Below are 27,251 nucleotides of genomic sequence, written 5' to 3'. Positions count from 1 at the left end.
AGGCCTTCATTCCTCCTCTCTCCCTCTTTCTTCCGTCTACCATCAAACACATCATTTCCACAGGGAACGGCTTAGATTCAAATTAAACTAGTGCTCGGGGTCTCCAGCTGGGAATAGAAAAAAAAAGATAAAATACTGACTTGGCTTTGTTAAGAAATAGAAACTTGCCTCTGCATTAAAATAACCTGCATCTTTTAAGTCTGAGCTATTTTTAGCACTGCCTCTCCCAGAGGGAATAAAGATGGAAAGTAGGTGAGGCTGTGGAGGGGGAGCACATATACAGTGTGTGTGTGCCAAGTGAGCTAGCTCAGCATTAGCTGCTATCTGAGGCAAATCTTAATTAACAGTCACACAGTTTTAATCCACGTGAAAGCATACACGTCTGCAGGTCTTGTTCCATTTACGGAAATAAGTGGTTGAATGGTGATGGAACTGGCACTTATTGTTTTAGTCATTCTGGTAATTCAGTCACTCTGTAAAAGCTCTTTCTTCAAAATACTCTACTAATGGAGTAAGTTTTACATTTCCATGTTTTATAACCACGTTATTTTATTGAAAGTGAGACCATGTAAAATGCACTCCTCCTCAATTGACTTTTTGCCGAGCCTCTGCCCCTTGTTAATTACCGCAACTGTCTGTAAATGATTTCATAAGGCACGTATGCAGTGTGTGTTTTTGCATTCATACTGTGATGTTCTGTACTATCTCAGGTTCAAATTGAACCATCCTTTTATTAAATCAGATTGAGAAGTTTGAAATTTTCCTCCGTTTAAAATTGTCCTCCACGAGTGATGGTGTGTCCCACAGACAGACCAGTTGAGAACCACTGACTTAGTGTCATCCCATAATCGTCACGTATTGCCACAGTGGCTGCTGCTCTTCTAAGGTTACATCGTGTTGGTATAAGCTAGTACGAATAACCTTCAGTCTTCCTTCTTGTCCATCACTAAAACATATTTTTTTAGAGGTTTTTGAAGTTGAATTGTTCCATTTCTTATCTGAAATGATATGAGATCCGAAGAATATATAAATATCAAAATATGTATTTTTGTTATCAGCCCTTTTGAAAAGTATAAGTTTTATTCTTTTGTGCATCAGGTGTCATCTCAGGCCAGAATTTCTTTTATTCATTATGCAAAGCCGGGGTGCAGACAGATGGCCCTTCAGCCAGCAGACCTTCATCAATCCCACCAAAGAGGCTTTGAGCACTGTGCCTCCATCTTATTGTGAAAACCCTTCACCAAGGCTAAAGGGTACACTTACACAACCTCTCTCCATCACAGAAATAATGCACTAAGACTAGTTCATTAGCAGACTAATAGTGTTCTGCTAAACTGTATACAGTTCAGTGATGGATGATGTAGTTTCATCCATCAAACTCAGAGCTGTAGCGGTTGACTAAAAGCCCTGAATTTCCATAATAAAGCTAACTAACAGTTCTAATCACGCTGCTTATTCTGAACCGTGTTCAGCCTTCTGCTATTGTGGAGGAAGTATAACAATAATAATTCTATCTTGTCTTATTTGGTAAAACAAGTAAATCTATTCAAGTAATTTGTCTAAATGGTTAATTTTTTAGTCCCACGGTATGCAAACATTATTATTATTGCAGTACAGAATTGAATTTACTCATGGATGCAGTTGCAGCAGTGTTGGGGAGCTCACCTCAGACATCTTGTGTGCTCTGTAGTGAGACTTGGAGCCTTGCAGCAGCTGGGCGGCCAAGTTGCAGTCTTTTCTATACACGTCCTGTAAGAGGCAGAAAGATTATCCTCTGTCACCATATTCATTCTTGTTACTATTGGCAGCCAGTGTAGTTCAAGTAAGCTTTTAACCAATTTAAATTGTGTGTTCACTTTACAATACAGGCTTCTAATTGTAGGTTAATTATTGTGTAATTATGGGAGACTTTTGGGGGAAATAATTTTCGGATACAGTAATATATTGTAACTGTGGTACTATAGCAACACATATAATAAACATAGACACATATGTACACATATATGATGTAATAATAAGACATTTACAGGATAACGTATAATACATTGTACACAATTTGTATTCCATTAGAAAATTGGGAGAAGTATCCGTCAAATAAAAGGAACAAATTCTTCTATTGAAGCTGGTGGAATATAATTAGTCAACTCATATTTTTCACCTTGACCATATTATTTCACGAGATTGTACATTAAGGGATCATAATACTAACTTTTCATGTGTAGTATATTGGCTCTGTACAGTCTTCGCTAATTTTCTTATGCATATCTGCACATTCCAACCTCCAGAAGCTATGCAGCAATATTGATTAAAGATGATTTTCTTTATTTTTACTTTAAATTTTAGAGCAAAGGAGGGTGATCCATTGCCACAGCAGTTGCTCAGTGGAACTGTTTTCTGATTTTCTGAATACATGTTTTTGTGTTGGTGGTTATCTGGCTAAGTTCACTTCCTCTTACCCTCCCTCTTCTGTGAAATCCATCCTCTTATAAAAGCCAGCTTTTGCTGCACTTTAGCCTCCCTGAGCCTTTATTACCACACAGCCCTGACAATACTTCCCATAACCTCATAGCCATCCCTTTGACAGTTTCAACTCCCTCACCTGTTAACACTGACCGCTTTTTGAATCACTATTTATTTTATTTTTGTCGACTGACGACATTTGGACTCCCTGTAGTTTCTGTGGACGTGTCAAATAAACCGCTGGGACCTTGGTGATGTCATAGTTAGTAAGAGTTGTGTGGTCTGGTTTGCTGGGAATGTCATTCACCAGCTGATGTCGAGACAGTTTTTGTGAGGTCTTAAAATGTTTCTTAATATAATGTATATATTTTAGATGACTGTGAATAGAGTAATCCAAGTATATTGTGGCTTTGTTTAGATCTGGTGTGTGTGCAGTCAGATACCCTTTAATTAGCATGGGCAATGATGGGACTATCTCTAAAACAAGTGAGCGAGACTACAGCAGGCTGCAGATGTTTTGTGCTGTAGTCTTAATGTCTCTTTGTAGTCACGTTTGCAGTTTCTTGTGTTCGCTTTGTGGTAATTTTTACTCTCTTTGTGGTCGTTTGGATTCTCTTTGTGGAATTTTGCATCTCCTTGTGGTCGTTTTGTATCTCTTTATGGTCTTTAAAAAAACAATGCATCCCATGTTATAAGTAGTAAATTCAAAGCTTGCTCTCTGGAGGAAAGGCCGGCCTTGCCTCTGGCTCTTATGGGACAAATTATCCTCCCATTCTAAATGAACCTTGACTCCAATCAGCCTGACCCGATCAGGGGGGGATTGTCAAAATACTCTACAGCTCAGAAGTGCTAAAAAATTGCCACATAGACCAAAGAAAGAAAATCTAACCTAACCTGAAGCCCCCATTGAAAAAACAGATTGCCACATGCCCCTGAGCTCAGATCCCTGCAGCTTCGGCTCCAAATTCTAGCCGCCCTGAGGATGCCCATTGATTTTGGTATAATCACTATAAAACACCCAGTGGCTTAGAGTTAATTCCTCTATCTGCTGTGGCTCCCTAAAGCACAAATATCCAGCATGTTGCAAAAATGTTGTGGATATGAGTCTTTAAGCAAAAGTAAGATCTCAGAGAAGGCTGGAAATGTGGCAAGAGAAAGTTTCTGTCAGCTTTTTGAAGAGTTGTCGGAGTTGAAGAGGTGCTAAGAAAGCTGGATTACCAGACCAGGCAAGGACAGCAGCTGTCCCAGGGCCCCAAATCTATGTGGCCCATAATGCCCCAGACTACTGCCGAATTTGTGGGGTTGAAGGTGGAATATGATTTGGGCATGTCTTCAATTGAACTTTCATTGTGTTCGAGTAAGCAAAACGCTGACAGTGATGTCAGGTGAAGCTTATATTACATATGCAGCTCTGGGTACTCACGTTGTCCTCTCTGAGTTTATTGATTGTGATCTTCGCATCCATGAGGTGGCTGTTGAGGAGGAGGATTTCCCGACTGAGGCCCCTCTTTTCCTCTTCATGGTGCTGGGACTGCAGTGTAAGAGAGATAATTGACAAGGGAGACGAGAAATTGAAAAACAAAAAAACATTAAAAAAACCAACCTTTTTTTTATCTTGCTTTGTTTTGTTCAAAATTAGAGGTTGACTGAATAGATGATGAGTGGGTGGAGGGGCAGGAGGTAAAAGGTTAGAGCGCAAAGAATTGCGATAACGAGAGAAAGATGAGGGAGCCAAAGTTGGAGGAGAAACTGAAGGAAAAAAAGATGATAGAGGAGGAGAAGAAAAATGAGAGAACGAGAGCCGTAAATCACTATCAGTCTGAAGACGGAGCCAGCAGCAGGTCTTAATTAAAAGAAGATTACACTTGCCAGCGCTCATATCATATCAATTACTCTGGGAGATAGACAAGTAGAGGGGGGGATAAAGGAGAGAGGAAAACAAAGTGGGAGCGAGTGAGAAAGACAAATGAAACACTCTTTGCATTTTCAGTAAATACTGTCAAAGAAATGCAAAATGACTGCGCTGGAGTGACATTTCAGCCCCAGTAAAGTAGAGTCTAATGATGGCAATGTCATCTTGTTGGCTCCTTTATCTTTCTGTCTGCCCACTTTAATCTTGACAACTGTCTGCCACACTGTCATGCAGTTCAACATCAACGTTCATGGTTCCCTAAAGATTAGCCCTCATGATTCTGGTGGTCCAGACCTCATCTAGCCGTATCAGCCTAAAAGTCATAGTTACACACATAAAACTAATGAGACAGATTGATTCGGTACACATTCCTTGTTCATAGAGGATGAACTATTTCCATTTTTAACATGTGGAAATTATTCTGTACCACATCTTTACACTGTAAGCTGCAGCTTCTGTAGGAGCCATGGAGTAGTGGTTCCTGTGGGCTAAAAAAACAATGTTCTCTCTGTCACACACACACACACACACACACACACACACACACACACACACACACAAAATCACACACTAATAATCGTGAAAACTGCCACCCAGCGCCAGCTGACAAATGGCACAGCTTTGAGCACTCGCTTGGCCTCCTACCCTTCTCTCCTCTAATCTCTCAATGGCGGTGATTGTTTTTTAAATACAGGGGTGCAGAGCCAATCTAATAGGTGGCAATTAATGTCAGTTGAAGCAAAAGGCCAGCATTGATATTTAAATTCTGTTAGGATCTCATTAATCAGCTGTTGGGACATGCAGCTTCCTGGCACTCTTTCTCCAGCTCATTACTCTGCATTTATATTCACATTTTCTGATGCTGTAGTGGAGATGACCACATTAGGACACTAGTCCAGATATGTAATTGTTGCCCATTCTGTCTTTGATCAAAGACAATTCCTCATCCAGATATTAATATACATAATAGTTTTGTAATGTGAAATATATGTTTCATGCCGTATTAACAAGAGTGACGTAAAATAAAACAACTAATATTAAATGATGTCATAAAGGCAACATTGGACATCAATAATATAAAGTTAACATGAATAAATCCACAGATGACAAGTTACACCTTTACATCAATCACTTTATTTTTGCAGCAGATCTTCCAACAGAACAAAAGTCGTTGACCTGAATACAAATCTTACTTAAACCAGTATTAAATTTTGGGCACATTGGGGCAGGAGAACAAGTTGTTCGCATGAATTCACATATTATCCCCTTATTACATTAGTATGGCTAATTTGTTAGCAATTAGTTTCCTATTTACACCCCAACAGACATGCTTTGCCCTTCATTTGGAGTCTTGTTTGTGTCCACCTGGTGAATGCAAGTCCAATATTTAATCTCATTTTAGTTTGGTTTTGGGTTCACTAAATTATGGATGAAATATCTGTCTTGAGCTGCATGCTCCACTATGCTCACCAAATTACGCTGATGAGATTGAATCTAAAAAGTGAAAACAAAGCAACGAGCTAAAAGACATTAATACTCTGTGCTGTTGGAGCAAAGTTGAGTCATAATTCATTCATGTATAGTAATTTTATTCATTATTAATGTAAATATATTGATTAATGTTGCTTTAAAAGAACCTGTAGTTATTTATTGACCCACCATCCAAAACCTCAGCAATTATCTTGACATAAAATGGTATTATTACATTGCAATAGGCAAAAACTACAACACAATAATACCCTTTTGGGTTTGTTGGTTTTGACTTCTGGTTTGCAGGCAAAAAGGTTTGTGAGGGTAAGGGTTGTCAAAATATTTTATAGCGCACCTTTTATATTAGTAAAAGGCGAAAGACGTTCTGCTTATTAATCCCCCCATAAAACATCAAGCAGGTTCAGCTTTAATATCTGTTTCTTCTTATCTCAAAAATCCCTCTAGAAAAAAAGGCTTTTAAAACATGTAGTAACGTTGAGTGTGATGCCAGCAAAATTGACCCTATAACGGCAAAAGAAATGTGAAAACCATGTTGCACATTTTTAACAATAATTTGCCACTTTGAGCAGCTTTTTCCTTTAGCTCCTGACTTTGAACACTTTGATGTATCCAGTAATCTCTCAGATCTTCTTACAGACTGATACTTACGCATGTTTTAAGGCAAAACGAGAACCAGTGTTTTTAGATAAAAAATGAACAGTCTTTGTAGCCCCAATATGATGAACATGATCTTGTACTGTACTTTGGAGAGAGGGAGGAAGTGTAATTTTAATTACAGCTTCATTGCCAGTGGAAGAATCACAGCTGTGCACACTGACTTTTGCTATCTCCTATCGTCACCTTGTGTCGGGTACTCAGGCTGTCACCAAGACGCTCTTATCAGTTGCTGCCACACATAACGGCATCGAGGAAAATTAATATACACATTTTGACTATCTGATCTTATGGAGATTGACCCAGTAGACATGCAGGGATATTGTTTCCCACCACACTGTAGTTCTGAGACTCAATCCAATCTGTTTTTGTCTTTTGATCATACAAATGTGTAAGTTTCTCTTAATTACTGAGCAACTAGATGGCCGTGGCATTTGAACACACATTGAAATCCTGACTGAGCTAACACAAGAGCCAGTTCTCTGCTGTATGCAGATATGTAATGGAATAAAACCATAATAACAAAAACTAAGAAAAAACTAAACTTTTAGATCCAATTATTGATCAAAACTTGTGTTAAATTGAGAGCATATTGTATAAAAAGTGAAAAATATGTCAGTTTTTCTTAGTCGTTCCCAATTTGATTTAAGTATTCTGCTGGAGATTCAGCCTTTTCACTGCACAACAAATGATGCCGAGATCCCATGAGATGCAATTACTGAACAACTCCACTCCAGTAAATACAATCTTACTTTAAACTTATTTACTTTAAATAAATCAAATGTTCTAACCAAGTAATGCTGACACCAAATATCCTTCCTGAATAAAGCAGATACATTTAAATATTGTGAGTAAAAAATGTAAAGAAACCAAAGAGAAAGTCGGCCAAGACCTCAATGGCCACGCTGGTGGCAGGAGAGAAAGTCTTAAAAACACGAGAGGGAAAATAATATGCTTTGAGTTGTGTTAGCTCGAAATTTGAAGTTTTCTTTAACAACTCAATAGACCTTTCTCATGTGTAAAATATTCATGACAAAACAGACCGATAATTAATTAAAGTAATGGTGAGCCATCCATCTTTACAGCCACTGTATCTCCAATACATATGTTATCAAACATATTGTTTTCTAACAACACAATCTTTGTTAAATGTGTGGGAACAACAAGGTTTTTAATTAGTCCCAATAGTTGCACAATTTTTAATTTTCATCTCAGCTGCTGTTTCTCTGCTCCTGAGAAATGCAGAGTAAATTATTATGTGTGTGACATCTGTTGCGTTTCACTGGGGTGATACTCTCCCATGTGTATTAAACAACTTTTTATTGAAGAGTTATAATTGACGAGTGTCGTGTTAAAGGCACCAATTAATGCACTGCAGGCATCGATGAAGATCATACAGCAACACATTCATACACAGACACAACAGGTTCTTTGCTCAGCACAAGCTACGATTCATCCTTTCACATTGGAAAACACATGTAGAAGCTATTATTATTTGAGCATTCTTTAACAAAACAAGACAACTAAAATATTCTCTTTTTATAACTACTGTGTTCACCAACTACACTCCTTATTGAACCAAACTTATTGTGTTCATATTTTCAGACGTCTCCTCCAGTCTATTCATCCCTCTCGCACATATTCCATGATTCCCTGTTTTAGATTTAGATGTCTGTAGTGTTCATGTCTGATAAACTATGCAGCTAAAATGCATCGATCCTGAATCAAATAGTATTGATCATCTTAATGTTCCTTCATATAGGCTTGGCAAAGAAAGAACCAATCAGAGGACCCCAGAGATTAGACCGCGTATCTGTGTTTCAGAAATAAACACATAAATAATTGTGAGGATTTTGAAAGGGAATAGATTAATACATCCGGAGAGGAATGTACTGCATACCGAGAGCAGAAGTTGACCATGCTGGCACTTCGGGAGATGCTTTGAATAGCAAACTTAAAAATGACAATAACAAAAAAAAGGTTAAACCATTTTCAGCAAAACTATTTGCCATTCATAACAGTATATCAACTTTTAATAAATAGTATTGTAATCAAGCAGATGTACGTGTTTATGGATCAATTTGCCTATGCATATATGCACACATAATAGTTAAATCTGCAAAGTAAAGCAAGTTATTAGAGCAGTATAATGGACAAATACCTAACAATTGCACTAAATGTACTTAGTTACTTTCCACTGGCTATGAGTTTTAATGTTTTTGAATGCTAACTTGATGTTTTCGTTGCGTCTGTTTCTTGCTTTAAGAGGGATCTCTAATCAATAGCTGCATCTCCTTTATGAATTACAATATTTCCTGAATGTCAAGTGAATTATTGTGACTCCCTGCTGGAGTGGACTTTACCCTTATTAGGAGGACAGGCATTGAGTGAGGCTTATATTTCCTGCCAGTCCCATGGCCAGCACCCCGGACAGCTCCTGAATCACTACAGTCCAACATTTTGGACAAAATAAAGATAATAAATATCATTAAAACGTATATATATATCATATAGAATCGCCTATTACATAACGAGAAGTAAGAGTAGTAATTATAGTGTCTTTACCTTTAGTTCATGACTTTATTGCATTTATTCAAATATATTATGGGAAAGAGAACAAATGACTACCTGACTAACAGTTATATTCAAATATGTCCTTCCTGCTTGCATCAGCACTACTTCAGAAGAGGCTCCAAGATTAATTTGTATCTTATAAAACAGTCTCACAGGCACCAAGCTATAACTAATCAGTCACATTGCCAGAGTTATATTTCAGGAACATTTCTTTGGTCTCATCTTTACAAACAGCTTAATCTGCAACACTGTTTATCCAGAGATCCAAACTCAGGCAGTCACTCCAAAGTCATCACAGTGTGCATCTGTCAGTTCTTTCAGGTGCTTAATCACTTACTTTGCTCTTCATGAAATAATCATATTCTTCATGTTTTTTCAGTTGACCTTGTAAGTTCGGGCCTTTCAGAAGTTTTAATTACATGTCTGGTTTGATTTGAGCTGCTTTTGTCACCGCCTGCCTTCCTGGACAGTCTTCAACAAAGGAACATATTTCCCCCTTGAAATGTCACTGCATGACATGCCATCAAAAGAAATGGCAATCCCAATGAGCTCTGCCTAAAAAAATACAAATAAAATCCCATACTGTCTCCTGCCATGAAGACTGATTTGCTACAACAAGGCTCTCTGTCAGACAGACAGTCCCTTTGAATGACAAAAGTTTTCAAAATAATTTTCACACGACTAGAATAGAATGATCCGTTTGTACTTCATGGGAGAAATAATCCATTTTAGGGCTTCAGTGTATTCATGATATGGCAAAGCAAGACATATTACATTGGACTATCACAAATAATTAATACTGCAAATACAGATGCTGTTCTGAGTGGCTTTCTTTGGAACATACAGCATGATATTTCATGTCTTGATTGATTTATTACAATTTGCACGCCTCACTGATCCACCACCATGCATGAGTACACGGTGGAATTCATCCAGCAAATCTCTATTATCCACTGCAAATCAAAATCCAGCTATTCACAATAGCATGTGTGCTCACTTTAAAGGGTCAGTGCACCCAAATTATAAATGACCTATAGTGGTATCTTTTTGTAATACAGTCTCAAGTAGTGTATCAATTACTATGTCACGATATAATATGTCGTAAACATGTCATGGTAAAAATACCTTTCCACAGTCTACGGATTGTGAATATATGTTTTGGAAAAAATGTGGAGGTACAGTAGTAGATTTTTTTAAATGTGAGACTTGTATTATGTTCAAGGACTAGGCAATCATGTATTAATCACAACATCTGATTACATTTTAATGTTGCAGTCTTAATGCTAAGCTAAGCTAGTCGTCTCCTGGCTCCTGACTATACATTTCTACAAATATGTGAGTGGCAGTAATCTTAGAATCTAATTCTTTGCATCGTAGTGAATCAGCATGCATATCCTGACATGTCGAATGATCGATGAATGAATGAACACCTTTTGACATTGTTAATAGAAATGGACGGTAAGGTAGAATGCACCATGCAAATCAGCTAATGCCTTTTTATATCAGCTTGCCATCAATATTCTTGCAACTTGCTGGTGGTTCAACAACAACTTCACGTAGTGCTTTCACATCAGTGTGTATGCCGGCAGAAAAGCCTCATAGAGCAAACTTCTGATGAGATTACGATCCACTTTAATCAAGATACTGTAAAACATAAGGTCGGACCTTGCTCTGAAGCCGACTCCTATTCTGCTGGCTGATAAATACTAAAGCGCAGGCTGTGGGGGGAAACACTCAGGGACCCTGGCCTGATGTGCTGCTGCTGAGGCGACCAGCAGTTAGCTGTATTGGTTTTCTAACAAGGGTTGCATGGCAGGTAAGAGCAATTGCTATGGACATTGATTGAGCTCCCTATCTCTGATCATGCAATTGCTTTGAGAAAGATGAGAGGTTCTGCTGCTAAACAGTTAACATCGAGTATAGTAGTCATAGTTACTCTTAGACAAGAGGGAGTAAAGAAAGTAAATTATGTCTTCAAGCTTACATTATGGTATTGTATTACATTTTATAAAAAGATCATTAGAATATCATAGTGAAGGAGTATGTCATAAAAATGTCTTAGCATAGTATGCCACTTATATGTCATATAAACATTGAATTTCTTGTCAAATGTCTTATATGCTAGAAAAATCTCATTTTGAAGTCACGGTACAGTATGTCAACAATTTGAGTTTTTCATGAAAAGAAAATGAATCAGATTAATCAAACTGAACTAACACAAAATAAAGCATGCTCGTATATCAATTAAGGTTGGAGGATGACACGATTTTGATGATTATTATTTCAGGTTGCTGAATTGGATAAAAATAAAAACATCTGTTTTTGTATTTGATCATCAGTCAACATGTGTGACTTAAACATTTTCTTGCTCTTGACTTTCACATTACAAGGTATGATTTTGGTTAAGGTCGTTTTAATTTTTGGTTAAAAATGATCGGACAGTTTTAGACACCTCAGGTTTAGTCTCTTACCGTCCTGTGCATCTTGTCCTCCAAATCCTGGTTGATCCTCTGAAGAGCTGCATAGCTACTCTGGATCCTGCAAGAACAGAGAAGAATCATTATGGCCCGATTTTAATATAACTCACGACACATGAAAACTATATTCGTGAGTATTTTACTGTTCGTACAGTGAAAATAAGATATATAAACAAATATATACACTATTAATATTCTATGATAGGATGTCAGTAAAACATACATAAGCAGACCCTTGGCACTGACTACAGCTAAAGACTAAGATGTTTCTTGTATTTCTCCTATTGATTCTCTCATATTGCTTTTTGGCAGACCTTTAGCCCATTTGTGAAGTTAATGAAACAGGACCTCTACTCTCTATTTGTTCACTTGTTCCCGATGTTTTTTTTATCCTTTAACTCTCAGTTCAGTATTTCATTTTTAAATTAGGAAGCCGGCCTGAGAGAGTGTTGATAAACCATCATTTACGACTATGTTAACCAGACAGATATGGAGAGTGGGTAGTGGAGACAAGAAACACAGACAAATAATGAAACAAAGACCTGAAAGAGATTCGAGCTGGCAAAGGAGTTTGTAAATGAAGAAGAGTGTCATTGGGAAAAAAAAACATGGTTCACTGATTGATGGAGAACAAACAGAACCAGCAATCATGAGCAACAACTTGAGTGCTACTTATTCAAGAGGAGCATAATACCGGAGTTTATCATGCACCACTTTCCTTCTTCAACAAGCTCTGCCTATCATTCAGATGGTTAAAATTAGGACAAGAGGGTTGGGATTAGGTTCTGCCGATCAGAACGAAAAAGGATGGCATTTGTGCGCCGCCTAAGACGATCACACTCCGGTCAAGACTGGTCCCGCCTCCGCCAGGTGACCACACTGTCCGCTTACCATGCTTCAGGGATGAGTTTATAAGGTTGCAAGATTCCAGATTGGGATCATTTATTTAGCACAATTTTAGCTCACAGTGCAAACTACAGGGCCGACAGAACTATCGGGGAACCGGGGCGCGGGTGCTACACGTCCGAGAGCTAACCAGTGGGTCACGCTCACATGCACGAACATGCACTGGAAGCACACACAGCAGTGTGTATATGTCAATAAAGCATGGAGATGCTCAGATAACAACTAGATAGCAACTTTGTTCTCTCCTCAGGTAGACTTTACTCCACTTTATCTTTACATAGACAGTAGTTGTTTGCTTGCTGCAATGTTAATATTCAACGTGTATTTAAACAGCATTGCACATGCATGTTAATTATCCAACCAGAAAACCACAGAAAGAAGGAGATTTGGGGCTTCCGATACCTTGACGATACAAAAATAGCCAAGGGACCATCGAAGATGTAAGTGCACAATAGTTGTTAATATTTTTTATTGTTATAGCAAGTTCATTATGGAGGATGATGATTTAGGTCGATGATGTTTTGTTGGATCTTTTCTCTCTGAGTCGGATTGTTTGTATATGGTCGTTATGCTGTGTTATGTTTGTTTGACTTGTTATATACAAGTCCGCAAGTCCTCTCCGGCTCCATGTTGTCTTACTCGATGCGTGCCAAAAGAGTCACTATGTGAGCATAGGAAAGGAAATGGCAAAAATCCAAACACGCTGATGACCTGCTCGCCTATCAATCTCTTCTCTTCTCCTTCTCTGCCTCATCTCTGCAGCCAAAAGCTTGTTCTACCAATCCAGAATTGAATCCTCTTTTTACGACCCCCCCACACAACCCTGGACTGAGTGTCAGCAGGAGGTGGAGGTGTGCATTCTACCAATATGGACTTAAGTACTTGGGATACTGGACTGCAAATGAGCCGAGTCACACCGTCATGGCCTTTAATGACATGCTACAGCATGTAAAAAACCCTCTTCATCCATCACCTAATATCCTCGTGGACACAACACGACTTTGCTGGGTTTCTTCCTGGTGGGGAAGTTACAGTTCTGCATGAAATAAAACGGCAAGCTGCCCACAGAGTCCTGGACATGTGCTCACACACCTGCGTAGTTTCTCTGTAAATTTCTCCAGTTCCTCCTGGGCCCGACGCAGCTCTGTCTCGAGGTACTGCCGAGTGGAATCAAACTCCGTCTCCACCATCTCTAGTTTGTGGGTGGTGTACGACAGTCGCTTACGGAGGTCCTCCTTGTGGTCGTGGAAAGAGCTGAATGTGCAGCGGAGAGAGAAAAACAGGAGGACACGGTCACAAAACTGTTGTACTTTTATTGTGGAGAAAACACACACAGAGAGGAAAAACCATTAGAGTGAAAAGTAAAAAGCGTATGTGTTTGTGTGAGAGAGGGCGAAGTATTGGGATGAAGAGCCGCTCGAGTGTAATTCAGTTTGAAGCGAGAGAGGTCCAAGGCAGGGGGAAAGCAGCAAGTCCAACGGGTGAAGGAGATGGATGGAGAATGAATACTAATCATTTCCCATTCACAGGCAGGAAGCAAAGCTGGGAAAGGAGCTCCCATAGGTGTACTGGTGAATTTTATTATACAACCCCCTATTGAACCTCTGAAAGAATAGGAAAAGATGTTTTTGCCCCCAGACACAGAACATAGGTGATTCATCGAAGAAGAAAATATAAAATGGGCCACAATTTTGTGTGCGAGTGAGCTTTAAAAGAGGATGGAAAAGACAAAGAGAGCATTAGAGAAAGTGAGGGAGAGGCCACAATAGCACTGATTCCACACAACCACCCTCATCAACAGCAATAACATCCCACTAAGGGAACAATACGTTGGTCATTTGATGCAGGTTTGAGTGTCGGGGATGAAAACACACAAACTGGGAATGACTAAGGGAATAATGGGGATATTGGAAGGCTCGTGATGGCGAGCAGGGGCTGTGTGAGCCCTGGGGGATTTAGCATTTTGCCAGACTGATGGATACTTGGCTCACAGAACAGGTTTCATGCTGCCAACCAGCAGGCGCAATGAGCGCACCTCCAAGAGCACCTCGGCCCAGAGCCTCAATTAGGAAGCCGGCAGTGAAGAAGGAGAATATGGTATTCACAGAAAGACGTACAGACTGTGTTGTATCAATACGGAGGATGGACTTTAATATCTGGGTTGGTTGAACAGCTAAAAAAATCAAGACCCTGACTTTAGAGTAGTAAATAATCATCTAGTCGTGTGCAAAAACAGCACAAATATGCATCAAATTTGAAAGGAATGAATAAACAATTTGAAAAATATGTAAATGTATTGGTGAAAGTGCAGAATAATACCACTTTCATCATGTGTTTGCTAAAAGGAGCATTTAGGCATTTTGTCTTGAAATCTCTCTGGCAAAGAAAAAACATGTTCTTTTGTAAATGTTTGACAGACAGGTGGAGAAGTCAAAAGTTTATATTTATTTGAACAGACTTTTATAGAAACATAAACAATGTATTTGTGTCCAGATGAATAAGACGATGTCGTTGGTTAAATACTGTAGATGTACTTTTCACTCTAGATGTAGATGTCGGCTGATACAAGACAGGAGGTATAGAGATGAATGATGGGAATGAATAGATGCAACATTATGCTTTTAATGGATTTTTAATGGTCATGGCCTCCCGATGAGAATCCATTTCTATTAGTCAAAATGAATGAATGAGGCTGATGCTTAGAGTTAGAAACACTCCCCAGACTGACTCATCTTACCTTCTTTTCTGATGTTTGCAACCATTTCTCTGTGTTTTGAGGGCAGTTTTGCCAATGTATATCTTTTTCATATTTTTCTCTCTGCCTCGGCTCTCATGTGTGTATAGTTGCTTCTGTTGCTGCTGGTCTGCTGGATGTTGAAGCCAAGTTTGAACTCTAACCACAAACCAACAGTGAAAGCTCTAAGTCTTGCCTGGGGAGGCAGATAGGAGTTGGCTATCTGTGATGACCCTGGCAAGAGAGCAGAGAAAAACAGCTTTGAAGTCCCACAGATTTAGCAGCACATTTAGTTCTGTTGACTCCAGACAAAAACAGAGATTTTTGGGTGCATTCAGAAAATGAGCCAGTTTGGTATGACGAAGCACAGCTGGGTGCTCAATTAGATAAGTTCAGTAAACAAACTTTAATAGCATGCAGTACTTTGAATTATTGCGTGTCCAGCTGAACTCTTGACTCGGCTCTTTCTATTGAACGATAAATGCACAAAGATCTTCTCCCGACAATTCTGCAATCCAACCAAGTATGTGCACACATTTTCTGTTTAATATAACCAAAATGAGTTACGTCGCTAAAAAAAAACCTCCAACACTGATTGTAGAAAATACATTTAAAATAAAATATTTCTATCAGTTGAGCCTCCTTTTCATCGTTTACCTCTCTTTTGTTGGGAACAATAGATTGTGCACCACAAACTGCAGGAGTCTATGAAATAGTGAGTTATTGACCAGATAACCAGAGAGGCTATTCCTCAATAAATCGTTGTTATGATGATTATGTGTGGGTTTCCATTTCCATCGTTCATCATCTCTAGGGCTGGGGCTTAAAGTCAGACCTCCTGCATCGTAAGACTTAATTACCTGTCACAAGCAAGCACTTGATACCATAACGATAATAATTTATTTATGCATGTGCATTCGACGGGTCTCGTTGATTTAAAGGCCAATTAGCTATTATTTTATGATATTATGATTCGTAAAACGTCAAATAGTTGCACCTAAAAAAGTGAAAAAATCTCTTTAGAATTGCATCTTGTTGCATCTTGAACAGCCAGCGAGCTCCAGTAAAAGCAATATGAGTTTGGAGGGTGGTGTGTCCTTCTTAGCCTTTTCAAAACCAAAAATATAAGTGAAAAAAGTAAAAGGAATAGATTAAACACTGTGCTTATCTGTTTCCATGTGAGCTACACACATTAGCATGCTGCAGTAACCTAACCATGCATTACTTCCAGGGCGCATTTCATTCGGGGACTATTTTGTGGGTTCAGGTTGAATTAATGATCGGTTCACAACTAACACAACCCCTGTGTATTTCCTCAGGTCCTGGATGATATCGGAGTTTAGGCAAACATGAGGTGCTCTGGGGGGTTCTTTGTTGGAAATGTTCACGCCACCAACAGCAGCCAACCTCCTTATGTTTGCCAAACGCATCTGTTTAAAGGGAAGCTTAATGTTTAAAAATTCAAACAATAAAGAATAAATGCTTAGCGAACTTTCAATACACCGCCACAAACATAGAACATAACTGGAGCACAGGCATTTTCATCACATGTGCCTATTGCCTTTTAAACTTTTCTGTCATGTCCTTAAACTCTAAGTAAGCATGAATGCATAAATAGAGACCAGCAGCATGACTTATCAGTCCCTGCAGAGTGGCAGTTCAACAACAAACTGGAACAAATGTTTTGTCGCCTCCCGCAATTTCTAATGGCACCACTACTTATTATTTTTAATCTCCCTTCAACACTGGCTTAGGAAACAATGGCAGTTTCTGGAAACAATGTTAATATGGTGGCAGTAGCCATTTTCTTATCTGCAAGTCACAGAGGGAAGGAGGAAGAAGTGTGGCTTTATAGAACCCATCCTCACATGTTCAGACATTTCCACACACCTTCCTGCGGTGCATACAAAACACTGTACTCTTCTCCCTGTATCTTAACACCTTCCCTAAAGGGATGAACAGCGGATATCAAGGCCCCAGGTGTTATTTTGCAAGGTAAACACAATCCACATGAAGAAACAAATCTAAATCCTTAGAGAACCTCATGATAGGCTTACTGCTGTTTCTACACTGTCAGAGAACCTCAAAATAGCAACGGATATGTAAATCAAGCCCACTTTACTCTCTACAGTGTTTCCTCATAATTGTGAGTGTGGATGTATACATGAGTAAACCCTGTTTACCTGAATAAACTTTGCCAATGTGTTACACCTTGTCATAATAAGCAAAGGATGCACACTACAGGGATTACAGCAAATGCTGCAGACTATAACCTACTTCAGGTAGTTTCCACCTTCCACTCTGCCTGGATACTTTCTCTCTGTACCAACGTCAAGTGACTCCAGTATAGTTTAGAAAAAAAGTTAATGTGAAACCCGCTAAAGGTCGCAGCAAGCATCCATCTTGGATCTACAATGGGGAGCCCTTAATGGTGCCCGCAGGTTGATTTACTAGAAGTGAGCGAGGGGAGGTGAGCGAAGTAGCCCCTGCCTACCAGATATACTATTCACAATGACCAAATGAGGACATTAAACTTTAATGGCCTCTGTGCCATCTCTCCTGACGTCTGTTATTAAGTCAGCAGCTCACAGAGATATAATCTCTGTATTCCCTGTAAACAGTAAGCGTTCATGTTCCAGCTTAGTGCAGTGTCCTTACCCATGTTTTAATGGGATCCATTTAAAAAAAAAAGAAAGACAAACCATTATTATCTACTTTCATAAAAGGTCTTCTTATTAAATCATGAGATAAGTAAACGTAAAGTTCCTGACTGTTTTCACATCACCTCATATTATCTTAAACAGGTAAACCAAGCAATTCAAAGACATGCGTTAGATAAAGCACAACCTCAGCATAACCTGCACGTGTTATTTAAAAACATATGCATTTGTTATGCTGTATAAATGAGACTAAATGCATTGAGGGGGAGTTAACATGCTATCTCATTCTTTTACTTTCTGCCCACCAGAGAAACAAACAGAATGTATGCTAGCCTTTCATGTTTGATTACATGTTATAATTAGACTACAATTATCAGAACAATACAAACATTCAGGCTCTCTCAGGTATAAACGGTGAACTGCAGATATATAGATATTATATAAAAGACTGAAAGAAATTTGGAAGCCCTTGAAAGATCTCCTGCGACCCAACAGTGGTCTTGATTGACATTATTTTTGTTGTTTTGTTGTTATAATTTCTAATAGTTTTGATAACATTGGACCAACTAAAGTAATGGTGCCCCTAAAAACATGTTTGTCAGAGACTTCACGGCTATACAAAATATTATTAGTTTTCCTTGTAGTTTGGAGGAAAAATACTTGGTTAAGAGAAAAGTCGGAATACACTTTGTTGTTTTGTGAGACGACACATACCATTCTCATGCCAGCAACGCATTTAATTTAAGAAAAAGTGTAACAGTGATAACTTGCAATGCAACATGGACACTCAGGGTTGTTACTGAGTCTGTCCAAGATAAATGGAGTTTTGCACCCCCGTAAAACCCCCCAACTTTTCATTTTAACACTTAGTATATATTACAACTATGCTTTAAGGTTTGGTAATGCACAGACACTGCTACTAGAGGGGAAGGAAAGATTGTGAAACTGTGAAATTGTGAAAATAGACGGTATCAAAGTAAAATGCAACACTCAGCAGTGTCTCACCACCTTATTTTTGTCGGGAAAACGGAAAGTGAACACACCCATAATGTTGATATTACTGCCTCATTGCAACGGACACTGACAGTAAGTTTGGTAAAGTTAAACCAAAACATCTGTGTATAAGCTGTGATGAATAATCAGTTTACTATTTCCCTTCTGTTCTCTTCCATAGGTGTTTGGTTACCTGGGGATTGTGAGATTGTCTCACTGGCCAAGCTTCTTTAGCAATGCCACTGCCTTCCCAGACCTCCGCAATTAACGTAATGTAAAGTAATGTAGTAGAAAAAACTGCAACGATAAGACCCGAGTTTCAACAAACCTCAAAATCCATCTCAAATGCTGCGTAAATCAAAAGGAGGACTCCGGCAGCCTTAAGCTGAAAGACACCAACCAAGAGCAGGAGTGCTGATAATTAGCAACATTATTGAACTATTTTTTTCCTTGGTATGGTCTACCACAGTGGTTGAGGCTTTACTTGAGTTGTGTATTTCTTCTGATGCAAGACTCCAGAAATACAACAGTCTCCTGTGAATGCTCCACTACCAGCGGCCAGAAAAACAGCTCTGTGGATTAAGTCACCAGAGCAATGATGATGACTAGTCAACACAGTTTGCTGCCTGAAGACAAGAGCTGCAACCGAGGAGCAATCACTGTGCAGTTTAACTCTCCTGTAGGTTCTATCTACATATCAAAAGAGATTCAACCTTAAGTGTGTCGAAGAAGTAGTTGGCCTTGAAACAAATACAACTTTTCAAGCACTCTAACGTCCTAAACGCAAGTATCAGTTTTTATTTACAGGGATATGAAATCATGTCATTGATACCATTTGCATTGAGTAACTGTAGTTGTGACGAGGGTTTAAATTAGGAATGTGATGTACAGTAATAGACATGTATCTGACCATGTGGTCAAATACAGTTCAGAACCACACAGAAAATATGTTTGGATTCACTGTCGGGCCGTGTGACCATAATCCTGTTTTCCAGCACAACATGCTCCTGGGGATGAATTAAATGACAAAGCATTGTTTCCCATGCTGCGCTGTGGCTGATCAAACTCCCTCCAGCTCCTTCATGTATACCCTCGGCCCTTTTAATGGCATGTCAGTCATAGCGATAACGTTTTATTTGTGTTGAGTAGAAGCGTGTGTGTGCATGTATGTAACACGCTGCAGAGGAAACCGCAAGCATTCAATAAATGTTGACCATTTCTTGATCTGATCGCATCACACCAGGGAGCCACAGCAGGAGTCACTACAGGCGAGCTTTCCCACGTCTTACTGTGGTGTGTGTGTGTGTGTTTTGCAGTGCAGGGCGAGTTAACCTCCGTTTTACTTATTCAGAGATTGGAAGCCTAACATTGTCACAATTTTTTTTATAGACAGACTTTAAAGAAATGAGAGTCTATCCTTTAAGATTTTAAGAAGGAGTTCATTGAAACCTCTGATTAGTATTTTCTATTTCAGCCAATGCTATTTTCACCACAGTGTCTTTAAACTAAGTGGCATGAAAGCCATTTTGCCTCGATGGAAAAGCTTCACGTGGCAGTAGACTAAACCATAGAGAAGCTTTAGTAAATTGCAACCCCGTCTGTAAGTGTACTGCTGCCAAAGCATACTTCCAACAGTGGGCTACTGTCAGCTCACAGCTCCTTATAGTCTAATTTAAATATACTTTATTATGCTGCATAGTGCAATATATCTTTACATTGACTGGATCGCCATCTGTCACAGCACAACATGAGATACAGGATATGACTAGAGTGTTGTGAAACAGACTTAACAACAGGTTTAACTGTCGACTTTGGACATTATTTTGGTAGCAATTAATAATACTGCATTTACTTCTACTGATTTTGTTGTTGGTCAAGTTTTTGTTTTGTCTCTTTAAATTAAACATAATAAAACATCCAATAATGAAGGAATATACTCAGTAATGAATCAAATAAAAACCCGACATGGATTCCTATTGCGGGTTATGTTTCCCTGTGAACATACAGGGATCATCAGACTGAGGCCTCAGGCTGAACAGTGACTTCATCTTGTTTCAGTCCTGCTCACAACAACATCTGTGTTTGAAATAAAATCAACCAGAAATATTTTCTAGAAAGACTGCATGCATTCCCCAGAGAAAAAGATGTAAATCACAATTGTCCTTCAATTCAATAAACTTCATTTTTTTTCTTTTTTTTTAAGAATGTTGAATAGACGATACACAGCTGAACGACTTTGTTGTCCCGAGTTTCACTTTTACCTTCGCGTGACATTATGTTCTGAAAGGATTTATCTTGACATTGTGCAAGTTTCTTCATGTGTAAAGAATGAAACGAATCCTTCATTCTATGTCGTCTGAAGATTGACTAAGTAATAGACTTCACATTCATCAGGTCAAATTAAATTCAAGTCACCTATTCCTTTAAAGATGTTTCCCTTCTCATCGAGAAAAACAACTCCAGCTGTCCTAAATTCAATTCTCTTTCCAGCCCAGGGCAGACTTGTGAGATCCACTTAAAGTTTACCTCCTTTTGTCTCTTTAACAATAGCTGCCACGGAACTAAAAACTATAGCAGTTATTAAAAAAGGCGACATTAATTCATTCAACTTGATAAAGATTGTATGTTTCAAACTGCTGCACTTGTATGTAATAACAAAATGTGTTTGCCTCTTTTTCTATTAGTGTTTCCTGACTGAAAAACCAGCTAGACACCGCCGAAGGCCAGCAGAATATTGTGCTCTTCACCCCGCCGTAACCTTTCAAACAAGCACACACGGAGAGAAAATAACAAGATAGTGTACCGAACACAATATCTGTACATTGTGTGTGTTAAAACCACAGCCCGAGTGGAGATTTCTCCATTGTTAAATTTCTGCCAAAGAGGACGAGTTCATACCTCACTGGGGTTGCCACGACAACACAGTCGTGACACGCTGCGCTCCCCGGCTGGCGGAGAACAAGGCGGTCACGGACGGCTGAGAATGAGATGCAACACGACGTCGACACAGAAGTACTTTAAAGTTATAACCTGTGAGGCAACTGCTGCTGATTCACTGGTTCGTGTGCATGCTCGGTACATGTTGTGTTCAGTACCTTCTATCTGCGCTCTGTCTGCTTCGTTTTACACGTAGCAAATGCTCCGAATGGAGTATCGCTTTTAGCCATGCTTGCGGCACACGCATAATCATGTTGGTCACCATTTGTGTCAGGGCTGAAAAATCTGTTGGATGTTGCTGTTTAGCACCGGCATCCATGTCCCCCTCAGAACAGGCAATAACTTTTGTGATGCCTTAACTTTGCTTCTCTTGGATTATCATTGCGGCATGATTTGGATTTGGCCTGGTTTATGACCAAATACCTGTCAAACTAATAGCATCCCCATTAGCCTCAGTTCTACTTTGAAGTCGTGTATCTTCTTGGCTCTCCTTTTAGCTCAGTTTTTAGTCTCTCTAGCTCTTAAATGCTCCACTATGTTCACCAGCTAGTTGGCAACTGCCTGTAGCTCGTTTGCTTCCCGGGCAGGAAGCAGACAGTGTTTTCAGAGCTTTTTCACGGTTATGATGAGAGGTGAGACTAAACCAAAGACTAAACTAAAATTGTAGGTTGGAAAAAGAAAACGAGGAAGGACACTAAACATCTCTATAGAGCTGAGGGGGACTGTAGGTCGGACAGTGATCATTCCCAGTGGCTTCCTTTCTCATACAAGTGGTCATGTGATCGATTGTTCCTATAAACATGTTGATTACAGTTACTTTAAGTGGTCTTTTGTTGACATTGCTTTTGTCCAATAAAAATGTTTATCTCAGTGACTGCCAAAGAGCAAATTAACATAAATCATACTCTAATCAATCAGTAAATCAAACTCCAATGAAAATATGCTACTAAACAAAACATGAAAGAGGATTGTATGAACTATTTAACAAAAATTCTAAATCTTCAGAGACTTCAGTTTATAGGGACCGTGCCACTTCACAGCCTTCAGTTCATCTCAGCACTGCAGAGCGCCAAGAAGTACAAAGGGCCATGATGACCAAATTTTACCTTTGAAGAAAGGACCCTACGCTTTTCGCCTTCAAGGCTTTTTTCTCTTTATCATCACAGCCCAGGGTGGACATCTGGAAACCATGCATGCACAGCCTCACGCATTACACTGCAAGAGGCTGCCAGGGGTTGGTGAGCGTTGTGTGCATGTAGGCTGAACATACAGCAGCATGCACAGCCCTCCAGGGTGCAATCAAGCATTTATTGAGGCGTAATGGTTGTAATAGGTCCACAGTTTGTTCAACATGTAGCTCATAAAAGTGCAATGTGTGTTTGTTCGTTTGTTTGACGGAATGCTTCTTGGTGAAGCGACCTGTTTTATTGCATCCCGACACACACAACACAGGCCGGGGAACAAACCATTGGTGATGTAATAGCTGCAGTATCTGGACCATGACCCTGAACAAGGGGGATCAGGCCTAAAGCTAATGCATTAATGAGCTGCAAGAACAAAAACAGAATAATTAATCAGAGCTAAAATAGCCTTTGTGGAGACAGTGAGATTAAGTTTAAACCCATGTGTTAAAGAGCTCTATCCTCTGTTATGTGACAACAAAAAACACAGATCTCACTCTTCTGTTATACAGTACATAGACTTTGCTCCACTGACCCTGTCCTTTTGGGTTTGACGGAGCCTTTTAAATGCTCTATGGCAGACAGGCGTCTCTCCAATAGTCCAGGGAGCGAAGAGGGTGGTGAGGTGGGAAGTCAAAGAAAGAAGCAGTCTTAAGGCTTAGACATGTGACTAAATCAGAGAATACAGAGACACGTGCACAGTCAAAGACAAAGAGAACCCCTTGGGTAACCTCCAAGGCAGATCCCTCATCAACCATTTCCAGATGCTACAGTAGTCCACCCTCACAAATTACTCCCGCATAAATCTCTGATCTCGGCGTCTTGGAAATAATTAGACAGAAGAATGAGAGAGCGGGGAGGTGGTAAACTGCTCCGGGCTAACCTGAAGGGAGCCTTCGTATAGCATCTGCTTTTGCATGCTCCGTACGTAGCTTAGGGGAAATACGAGAGAGAAGAACAAATAAAAAAGCCTCTTTAGGTATATTCCTCAAAGTCTGAGAAGGCCCAGTAGGCATTGTGGATCATGGATAGATACAGCTGATGAAGGTAAGTGGAAACATTTGTAGAGAGAGACCTAATTAAAAGTCACAGCAAGTCAAGTGAAACCCCAAAAACTTTTTTTGTCAATGCTTTTTAATGAGCTGGTGGTTTTTAATCTTTTAATCACCTTTATGTCCCCAGTTTATCCAAAACTAAACTCAGCAGCTATAGTATGTGCTTCCATACTTAGACAAAGAAACTTCCGCTACCCTTCAACCCTTCGACTCTTTGACACTTGGACAGCCAGAATAATTTTTTCTTGCGAAGAGAAACTTTGAGATGCAACATTTTCAGTAAGCATTTTTTGATTCAAGAGGCACAGTGTCCATTTTTAAGAGCGTAATGTGCTTCTTTGCATATCACCAATTTCGCCTTTAAATCTCAGTTTGACGGCGATATTTGTATTCAATTTTTGTTGAAAGTTCAAAGTACATTTTCATTGTCTGACTGGAACACCATAAGAGCAAATCCCCTTATTCGAAGAATATTGACCATTTAAAACATTTTTGAATAGACATTACTGCAATCTCCCATATATACAAATTAACACAAGAAGGAAAATATGACTTTTGACAAAGTTTTAATTGTCTACAAGAAAAGAATGGAATCAAGTTGTAAATGACTTTTATGAAGCTAATATTTATGTGATTTTCTTTATCTTTGTGTCCTTCATATAGTTTATTCTGCATATGAGGACAGTGGGTTTGGGCTGTGTTGCTCTCATTAAGTTGGCATCAATCTCCACCGACTTACAAGTAAAGCACAAAAACAGCCATTTGTGATAAGTTCTGGCTTATTATCTATAACAATAATCATTTCAGAAAACTGAGAAGGAGCAGTTTGGTGGAGCTGATAATTAGTTTGCAAAGCTTTCAAGGTGTGTTTATTCTGATTCTGGATCCATTTTAGTTTTTGGCTGTTTGAATAATATATTTACATGGAGTTTGATTGTAACACGTGTCTCTGTTATGAATTATGTACTGTAGCAAAGCGTAAAGGTACTTTAATTTGACTGACGTCTTTGTTGTAGTGATACATTAATTACATCCTAAAAAAGGTTTAGCACTCATTGTTCACTTTTCACAAAATCATTTAAGCTTTTCCTCTTGCATAAGAGGTCTGAAACTCACTTCAAAGATCTAAAGTTTCCCTCTGGACAGCAACTTATTCGAGGTACTGTTTGCTTTAATTATGCAACAGGAAGATGGGATCATCTCCACAAATCAATGTTGCCTCGCTTGCTGGGGGTGAAAGCAATTAACTTCTGGATGTTATGATCATGTAATGGCGACATGCAGATTATAAAGACACCTAAAGGCAACATATGGAGGTCGACTTCACAATTCAGTCCATGAAATATTGTGTACTACAACTCATGAAGTAAAATGTAAAATACAACAGTATTTACCTTTTTCATTCTCTTAATCTATACAAGGTAAGAAGTTTGGTTTAATGAGAACAACTTTCTCTCTCATGTCGCGCTTGTTCAGCCATAATTGCCTCTTTGTAGTATCATCATGCCCAGTGAATGAATATAAGAGTTAATTGAGGGCCGTGAAAACATTTGCCGCCTCACTATTCTCACGCCTATAAAATCCAAATGACAGCTGAATCGACTGAGCAAAAAGAAAATGCATATTTACTTCAGCCAGTCTTCAGTAGCCTCAGTTATTATGCTGCAGAGATTACTGTGACAAAAAGCTTCAGTTTACGCAAACACAATGCACAACATGTTTTCATATTCTCCAAACATACTGCACTGTTGAATGCACAGCAGTATACCCAACCCTTCTGTGAAAACACTCAGACTATGCAACACATGGACAGAATGGCACAGCTACTTCCAACAAGATTATTAGCTACTCTAAGATGTATTTATTCATCTTAGAGTAGCTAATAAAACCAGGCATGCACTTCTCCTCTTTGTCACCTTACCGTTTATATGCTTTTCTCCTCATTTTTCTCAGATAAGATCACAATATTCATGTTCCTGTGCATCCCCTCAGAGCGGCATGCATTTAGAAAAAGCCTCCTCTAATTCTGACTGGAGACAGGCTGGTAGGCAGAGAGGCAGAGAGGGAGAGAGAGAGAGAGAGAGAGAGAGAGAGAGAGAGAGAGAGAGAGAGAGAGAGAGAGAGAGGGAGAGAGCGAGAGGGGGTGGGGGGGGTAGCTGAACATTGAATGGAGCAGGAGGAGGTGTATGAGAAGAGGAGGGGTTTTTGGAGTGATGGAGAGAACAAGAAGGAGAGAGAGGTGTGGTGGTGGTCACTGCCGTTAGGGGAGGACGTAAAAGTGAAAGTGGCTCACCTCGTGTCATGCTGTATCTCTCCATCAGATTCCTGGTAGAAAGAGAAGAAGAGAGTGTACATGATTAGATTTATTTATCAAGCAGATTTATCTGGCGCCGCTGCTGCCACTACATGCTGTGTGAAGTACCTCTTATCTGGTGTTTAACGAGCTCTCAGAGCGGCTACGTCTCAGCAAACAAATATATCTATTATTTCTAACTCTCCCACATACATACATATTAGTACTGAGAGCATTAAGTGACAGAGGGTCGAGGGAGAGAGACAGACCAAGAAATGACAGATTAACGGTGCAAAAGAAAAATGCTGTGTGCTGCAGAAATGAAAGGAAAGTGCCTGAGGGTTAGAAGCAGTCTTACATATAGTGAGAAAACCCCAAAACATGAATGATAGAAAATAGAAAGTTCTAGGAGGAAAAGAAGGAAGGCAAACAAACCTGAAGAATTGTATGCAAGTCAATTTAAAAAGAACAAGTAACCGTTTTTTGGGGGAAACCCCACTCGACAAGATCTATACCAGTCCCATGTTTTTACGTAAAATATGAAGCTATACCACCAACAGCCTGTTAGCTTAGCATAGCATAAACAATGGAGATGTCCAAAGATAACAAAGATTTAGTCTACGGGCTTCTCTAAAGCTCACTAATTAATAAAAGACTCAAAGAAAACAAAATAAACATAAATTCCCAAATGTGAATATCAGAAACTATTCCTGTAAGACATGAAACATGTACAATGTCATACAAGATGGAGGCGTCACGTACCTCGACTCTGTTACTTATGTCATCAAACGTGTATCGTCTTCTAGAGATTATTATTAAAACAATTCCTTGTAGACATGAATTATGTATAACGTGGATTTCACAAGAGTATTTAGCCTTTACATTTTCACTTTGGCTTAATTCTTTGGTGCAGAACCAATTACT

At 39.2% G+C, this 27,251-nt stretch overlaps 1 protein-coding gene across 2 annotated transcripts in view; it reads right to left on the bottom strand.

The window, feature by feature from the left end:
- Window positions 1–26,480, bottom strand: part of LOC137787675 (brain-enriched guanylate kinase-associated protein) — a 30,925-nt gene extending 4,445 nt beyond the window's left edge. The window contains exons 1-7 of one of the 2 annotated variants that reach the window (XM_068580355.1): window positions 26,457–26,480; window positions 26,328–26,359; window positions 15,212–15,442; window positions 13,567–13,728; window positions 11,563–11,629; window positions 3,884–3,991; window positions 1,666–1,749 (exon numbers count right to left, since the gene is read on the bottom strand). In XM_068580355.1, coding sequence (XP_068436456.1) covers window positions 1,666–1,749; window positions 3,884–3,991; window positions 11,563–11,629; window positions 13,567–13,728; window positions 15,212–15,282 — 492 coding nt within the window. In that variant the 5' untranslated portion in view covers window positions 15,283–15,442; window positions 26,328–26,359; window positions 26,457–26,480. Of the gene's footprint in view, window positions 1–1,665; window positions 1,750–3,883; window positions 3,992–11,562; window positions 11,630–13,566; window positions 13,729–15,211; window positions 15,443–25,955; window positions 26,043–26,327; window positions 26,360–26,456 lie in introns of those variants that run through there. The other variant, XM_068580354.1, reaches the window with a different exon arrangement.
- Between the last annotated feature and the right edge of the window lie 771 nt (window positions 26,481–27,251).

This window comes from Clinocottus analis, unplaced genomic scaffold, assembly GCF_023055335.1.
Source record: "Clinocottus analis isolate CAN_PGR_092001 unplaced genomic scaffold, fCliAna1.0.p SCAF_17, whole genome shotgun sequence".
Lineage (NCBI taxonomy): Eukaryota > Metazoa > Chordata > Actinopteri > Perciformes > Cottidae > Clinocottus > Clinocottus analis.
This window is presented reverse-complemented; position numbering and strand designations above follow the sequence as displayed.